The 7,680-nt window shown below is 36.5% G+C and overlaps 1 protein-coding gene across 1 annotated transcript; it reads left to right on the top strand.

Moving 5' to 3' along the window:
- The first annotated feature begins 4,441 nt into the window (after positions 1–4,441).
- Positions 4,442–5,913, top strand: LOC131772226 (lysophosphatidic acid receptor 3-like). The gene has a single exon (XM_059088117.2). It carries the CDS (start codon positions 4,519–4,521, stop codon positions 5,467–5,469), a length of 951 nt encoding a protein of 316 aa, XP_058944100.2. The 5' UTR covers positions 4,442–4,518; the 3' UTR covers positions 5,470–5,913.
- The last annotated feature ends 1,767 nt before the right edge of the window (positions 5,914–7,680 follow it).

Genomic DNA, 7,680 nt, shown 5'->3' with positions numbered 1-7,680 from the left:
CACCTTATTTATATAAGAAGGTTGCATTTTTAATCATCTTTTAAAAATTCTAAAGAATGTCCTCTTGCTAACTCTGACCTTTGAGAATCATTCAAATATGCTTATTCGTTTAAAAGGGTCGATTTGATTTTACATAAGGTGCCAAATGTGGCATACATTTTGTAAATACATTTTGTTTTCCTAGAAGGAAAAATTGTTAGCATTGCTATGTAATAATTCATTTATCAACCCGTTACGTTGTATGCAATTAACGGATGGAAATGCAGACCATCTTTTCTATAAACGAAAAATCGTTCGCTCATAATTAATTTTGGGAACTCAAGTTTTTAATTACCTTTGCCATAGTGTGAGGTCTGTTTTTTGAAGATCTTAAACAAATTTTTTCTTCTCTGGGTAAATATTGGTCAGAGTTATTTTTCCCCTGAAATTTTTCTCCAACTGCAATATATATGCCTCGATCCTGAATTTTTGCTTTAAGAATCATAAAAACTGCTTTTCATTCTAATTGTATCGTATTTTCTCAACGTGCTAATTTTGGTAAAAATATTGTAATTATCAGTTCTATCTTGGAAGGAAAGTTGATGATATTGCTTAGTGATTTTCTGTTTGTCATTCCCTCTCTCGCATGCTATTACAAATAAGTAATTAATTCAGTCTTATCGCTAAAAAATTAATCTCTTGTTCTTTATAATTTTGAAAGCTGAAGTTTTCAACTACCTATTTTTATAGTGAGATTCGTTTAATGAAGATCTTAATCACAATGTTTTTTAGCTGAATATTGGTTGGAGTTAATTGTAGAATATGTTTGTTTATTTTTTCTTTTTTTAATCAACTACATCACACCGTGGGCGTATTTTTTTTCTTATATAAAAGCGTGCTACCCAAGTGACAACCTGCTAAAAAAGCGTTGGTAAATTTTCCGAATACTGAACACTTCAAGTGTGGCTCAGGTAACATTTGTAATTCCCTGCATTATTCTCTTTGAATCCCTTCTTATTTTCTCGGGAAACTCTTTCACCACATTCGCGTTTTGGAAAAACCGCAACAAAATGAAGCGGACCTCATTTCTTCTCATTAACTTAGCTGTTGCAGATCTTCTCGTGGGACTCAGTCAAATGATAACAACTGGAGAGTTTTACATTCCACATCATATCCAGACCAACAGTACTCTTAGAGATGATGTATTGAAACAATGGATTTTTAGTTGTGCCCTAACTCTGTTCGCCTTATGTATCAGTTTTCTTCCTCGTGCTCATTTCGATTAAACGTGCATATACTCTGATTTGGCCGCTATGCCATCGAGTAGCAAACTTCAGAGGCTATATTACAGCGCCATCTTTGTGAGGGCTGCAGCAACAACTCTTAGGGCATTAACTTCTCTAGTTGTGAAATTTAAAATCCTACATATCGACAGTTGGATGGTTGCATTATCTTGCGTAGTTGTTTTCTCTCTAATAGTAACTTACAACTTTTGTAACACGCGTGAAATTAATCGCTAATTTTATACGGCCCCTGCGATTACCACCACCAAAAGCTAAAATTACCAGCAGTGTTATTTTCATAGGTAATAGCATGATTTCGAGTGCAGTTTGATGTTAATAGACAATAGTACATTTTCAAAGATAAAAAAATTGCATAAGCCTATATGGAAAGTGCAATTTGCAGTCTCTGAAAACTTTACAAGTGCTTATTACGCCAAATTTCAAGAGAATTCATGTTAATCCTTGTTAATAATTTAATGAAAAATAATCTCAGAAAGTCAAGACCAACGAAATTTTGAAAACGTGCGCGCACTCTTTGTACCTTGCACACTCATGTTACATAAGAATGCATTCGTTCTCAGCCAATCAGAGGCGCGTAATTTTTCCTTACGTTACTTACATAAAAAAATGAAAATGTACCCAGTCTATTCTTAACTAAAAGATGTTGGGTGCCTTGTTAATATAAAAAAATTAATGATATCTTTAATTATCTTCTTCATGGAGTGAAATCCATTTGCCGAAGTTCTTAATCAAACCTTTATTGACAAATACTTTACGTAATGGGTATATTCCTTCTTAGGTGAAAGCCTGCCACACAAGTGGTGAGCTGTGGTTGAAAGCTTCAAAATTCTACGATTACTTTTTTCTTCAAGTATGACCGATAAAAGTGTTGTCGTGATTTACTGCATAATTATGTTTGAATCCCTCATTATTTTCTTGGCCAATACTTTTACCGTTTTTGTGTTTTGGAAAAACCGAAACGAATTGAAGAGGACCTCATTTCTACTCATTAACCTGGCTGTGGCAGATCTTCTTGTTGGACTCAGTCAAATGATAACTACTGGAGCGATTTACATCCCGCGTTATACCCATACTAAAAGTACTCTTGGTGACGATGTATTAAAGAAATGGATTTTAGCTGTGCCTTCCTTATGTTTGCCATATGCATCACTTTTCTTTCTCGTACTCATCTCACTGGAGCGTGCATATGCTCTGATTTGGCCGCTACGACATCGAGTAGCAAGTTTCAGAGGCTATATTTACAGCGCCATCTTTGTGTGGGCTGCCGCAACAACTCTTGGGGCACTGACTTTGCTAATTGTGAAATTTAAGTTCCTAAATCTCGCTCATTGGATGGCCGCATTAGCGTGCATCGCGGCTTTATCCTTGACCGCAGTTTGCGCCTGCTACGTAACAATACGAGCTCGACTCAGTTCCAATGCACGAGCAACAGTTGCTAACAAAGATAATACGCTGGAACAAAACAGGAAACTCTCCAGGACTTTGTTTATTGTTATAGGCGCCTCTCTTGTCTGTTGGGGCTCGAGTAGTGTTGCCTACTTTATTTTTCATCAGTGTTTAAGGTGTTATCCTCGACTTGTTCTTGAAAGTTTTCACATATTTCATTTGGGCAGTTCTTTGGTGAATCCTATAATTTACAGTTTTAAATTTCCCATGTTTCGAAAAGCTTTGAAACGAATGAGACTAAGAATAACTTCTAAACAATATCGAGTCAGTTGAACAACACAAGCCTGTGAGCGTTTAGTTTTATTGATTTAAAGAGAACGAACTATAATTCTAGCTGATGCTCATTCGACCTTTTCATCTCGGTAGTGAATCAGGAATGAAATTGTCAGTAAAACGTTAGATTCAGATTTCCTTTCTTACTTGTTTGCGAATCATCTGGCTGCACTGCAGAAAGATGACTCAGATCAAAGGTTTCGCTTTGAAATTTATGAATTTATTACTGAGAAGATAATGATAATGTGTTAGTAAGAGACCACTGTACATTACTCATTTTCCTCTACGTGCAGGTGAAACCGGCTGTTTTTAAGTAATTAAAATAAATGTGCATTATATGGAGTTGCAAATAAAGGTGACTGTTGGCTTCCTCAATTAGCTTGGTGAAAACTTCAAAAAAATTTCCCTTTACTTACACAGCCTTATGAGAATCAAAAAACTGCTCATTTACCTTTGAAAAGGTAACTTTGATTTTGCTCCATATGCCAGTCGTGGCATATGTTTTAAAATTATTTCTTTCCAGAAGGCCTCATTAGTATGGAAATGTTAACCCCTTATGTTTACTTTGCGTTGTATGCACAGCACCCAATCTATGCTTTTAATAAAAATCTTGTTTACCTTATTTATATAAGAACCTTACATTTATAAACATCTCTTAAAACTTTTACAGAGTGTCCTCTTGCATAAGGTGCCAATTGTGACATATAGTTTGTAATGATTTTGCCGAAAAGACAAAATTGTTAGCATTGCCTTGTAATAATTTATTCATCGGCCCCTTGCGTTGTATGCAGTTAACGAATGGAAATGCAGGCCATCTTTTCTCTGAAGGAAAAATCGTTTGCACATAATTAATTTTGGGAACTCGAGTTTTTAATTACCTTTGCCATAGTCTGAGGTCTGTTTGTTGAAGATCTTAATCAAATTTTTTCTTCTCTGAGTAAATATTGGTCAGAGCTTGTAGAGTGATATGCTTGTTTTTATTTTTCCTCTGAAATTTTTTTCCAACTGTAACATATATGCGTTGATCCTGAATTTTTGCTTTAAGAATCATAAAAACTGCTTTTCAGTCTAATTGCATCGTATTTTTTCAACGTGCTAATTTTGGTAAAAATATTGTAATTATCAGTTCTATCTTGGAAGGAAAGTTGATGATATTGCTTAGTGATTTTCTGTTTGTTATTCCCTCTCTCGTACGCTGTGTTGATTACAAATAAGTAATTAATTCGGTCTTATCTCCAAAAAATTAATTTCTTATTCTTTATTAACTTTGAAAGCTGAAGTTTTTAGCTACCTATTGATATAAAGGTGAGATTCGTTTAATGAAGATCTTAATCACAACGTTTTTAGCTAAATATTGGTTGGAGTTAATTGTAGAATATTTTTGTTAATTTTTCTTTTTTCAATCCACTACATCACATCGTGGGCGTATTTTTTTCTTACAAAAAAGCCTGCTACGCAAGTGACAACCTGCTAAAAAAAAAGTTGGTAAATTTTCCGAATACTAAACACTTCAAGTATGGCTAATGCAACTTTTGTAATTCACTGCATTATTCTCTTTGAATCCCTTCTTATTTTCTCGGGAAACTCTTTCACCATATTCGTGTTTTGGAAAAACCGTAGCAAATTGAAGCGGACCTCATTTCTTCTCATAAACCTGGCCGTGGCGGATCTTCTTGTTGGACTCAGTCAGATGATAATAACTGGAGGGTTTTACATTCCAGATTCTTTCCAAACCAACATTACGTCTGTTGAGGATAATTTGAAACATTCACTTCTAGGTGGTTACCAACTAAGTTTGCCTTTTGCATCAGTTTTCTTCCTCGTACTCATCTCACTGGAACGTGCCTACGCTCTGATTTGGCCACTTCGCCATCGAGTAGCAAGCATCAGAGGTTATATTTACAGCGCCATCTTTGTGTGGGGTGCTGCAATAGCTCTCCAGGTAGGGAATTTGTTACTGATGTTGTTCTTCGACTGCTCGGAAATTGACCACTGGATGATTGCAGTATGGTCCATCGCGGCTTTATCGCTGATCGTAATTTGTGCCTGCTATGTGGCGATACGAACTAAACTCAGTTCCAATAGATTGGTGTCAGTTGCTATCAGGGACAATTCACTGGAACAGAACAAGAAACTCTCCAGGACTTTGTTTATTGTGATAGGCGCCTCTCTTGTCTGTTGGGGCTCGAGTAGTGTTGCCCATTTTATTTTTCATCAGTGTTTTAGGTGTTTTCCTGAACCCGTTCTTTACAGTTTTTATATATTTCATTTGGGCAATTCTTTGGTGAATCCTGTCATTTATAGTTTTAGATTTCCCATGTTTCGAGAAACTTTAAGAAAAATGCTATTACTTAAAACTTCGAAACGATTTAGATTTGAACAAAACAGGGCTTCTGAATTAGTAACTCTAGGTGAAAAATTCATAGAGACAGCTGTTTATGTGCAAGAAGGGAAAGCAAAATTCTAGCTTTATCTTGTCCGACCTTTCCGTCTTCCTAAAATTTATAACAGATGCAGATAGTTGCCTATCAGAGGAAGCGAATCACTTTGATCACAAAGTATTAGAATAAAATAGCCTTCCTTACTTTATTGAGGATCGCCCGGTCAAATTAAAAAAGCAGTTATTTTTTATTTATTTATTGTTTTATCTTGCCATGAATCTAATTATCAAGTTACAAGTGGAGGAAACCCCTGAGAAACCAGGCCTTTACATGATTGGATCCCTTTGGTAAACATCGTATTCACAGTTTTAAGGTAAAATAGTGACGATTCAGTGGCAGAGATGAGTAGAAATTGAGTAGAGCTAAAACGTTGTATGAACGTTGTTGTATGTGTGATGCATAATTAGTCAAAGAGAGAGAGGGTATATAAATATAAAAATATATTTATACTCCAGTTTTCAAAAATGTTGCAATTTGAAAATATATCTGAAATATATACACCATTTCTTTTACCATTAGTTGTTGTCAGAATATATTACATAGATAAAATTATTTAAGGAAAGTAAAATAGCTGCTGTTTGCATTTAAAAATGCATACAGAAATTCTTTGTGTCAGGAGATGCTTTGCAGTATATGAGAGAGGTGACCGCAAGAATCAACCTCAGCCTCCCCCACAACTCAAGGAGCTCGGGTTTCCCCATACGTTTTCCTCAGGTACAACAGAGAAAGCCTTCACTTAAACCAGTTAATACAGCCGTTACTAACAAAGTCATAATCCCATTAGTAGATAACGTCCGGGCTAGCTGCACATCCAACACGGTGTCCTGATGCTGAAATGATGAAGAAGCCACATGAGTCTTGCAGCGCATAACAACATGGTATATCACAGCCGACCAAAAGTTTTCAAGAGCAAAATCCATTACAATCCTTAACAAACAACCTTGAACTTTACCTTAGTAAAATACTTCTGCTCGGGTTGTCAAAATGTCATTCACTCACCAACCGCAGTCCTTTTCAAGACAGTTCTCACCAAACGATTGAACTACGCAATCAAAAGTGCGAAAGTGTTTTATCCAAAACTCGCTTAATGCATAAGTCCCTCTCTGATCCAAATCTTTCTTTTCACTTCAATTCAGACCAACACTAATGTTAATGTTCGCCGTAAATGTTTTTACAACCTTTGTCCTTTCTAACGAGCGTCCCACTTTCGTAAACCCCCATCTATAGCTTCAAGTTTTTTTCAGACCCTGCTCTTTTATAAACCCTCTCCCTCCCACCTGGCCCCCTATTTCGTACATTCCTTTCTTCCATCCCCCCCCCCCCCTCTCTCTCAGGGAAGGAAAGGCCCACTCAAGTTTTTTGTCTTGCCACATATGTGCCAACGAGCCAGAAAGGGGTATATTTATTTTATCCAGAACCCCCCCCCCTCGGCGGTTAGTTTTCATATCACGCAAAACCACTTATGAAAAAAGCCGTGTTGGTCTAATGGTGAACGTGCATTTAGAGGACTGACGTCATTGGAACACTTTTACATCATTTTTTGCAAGCTGTTCTTCGCCATCGTTAAACATTTTCGTTCCCCTTTTTTCAATTTTTCATATTACATCTTTTTTTGGATCGATATCAGTATCTGGGCAACTGCCCTCCTACCCCTCCCCTAACTCAACAACAGTCAATTGACAACAAGTTAAGGTTAATGTTGGGTTAGGGGAGGGGTAGGTGGGCAGTTGCCCAGATACTGATATTGATCCCTTTTCTTTTTTATATTTCAAGGCGATGCGCTCTGACGCTATAAGTAGCTGCGCTGTATTTGAAAATTGATGTTTTGGTTCCCAGTCTCCCCGGATTGAGTAAGCTCTTTTGCATTGTATATCTTCCGCAGGTGTGCCATGCTGGTTGATAAAAATATAACAAAGCAAGATTCACTTCTTTGAATCGGTAAAGGTGATAAAGATATCATGAAAAAGGAATTTAAGTATTTTACTCGATCTGTAAACACAAAGTTACATCCTATGTCTTCAGTGTGATCAGTGGCAAAGTTATTTCCAGGAGCAAAGAGAAACATGGACCAGCAACAGCCCTTCTTCAAGGTAAAAAACATTGATAGACTCTTGTTGAAGTAAACTGAATGTGTATTTGGTTAGCTTCATGTGATTGAGTACTTCTACATCAATAGTTATACCGGTCAGTGCTAAAATTTAATGCTCGAGCCTAGCACATACTGCTAAGCGCACTGA

Source organism: Pocillopora verrucosa, chromosome 10 (genome assembly GCF_036669915.1).
Source record: "Pocillopora verrucosa isolate sample1 chromosome 10, ASM3666991v2, whole genome shotgun sequence".
NCBI lineage: Eukaryota > Metazoa > Cnidaria > Anthozoa > Scleractinia > Pocilloporidae > Pocillopora > Pocillopora verrucosa.
The sequence above is the reverse complement of the archived record's forward strand: the minus strand, read 5'-3'. Positions and strand labels throughout refer to the sequence as shown.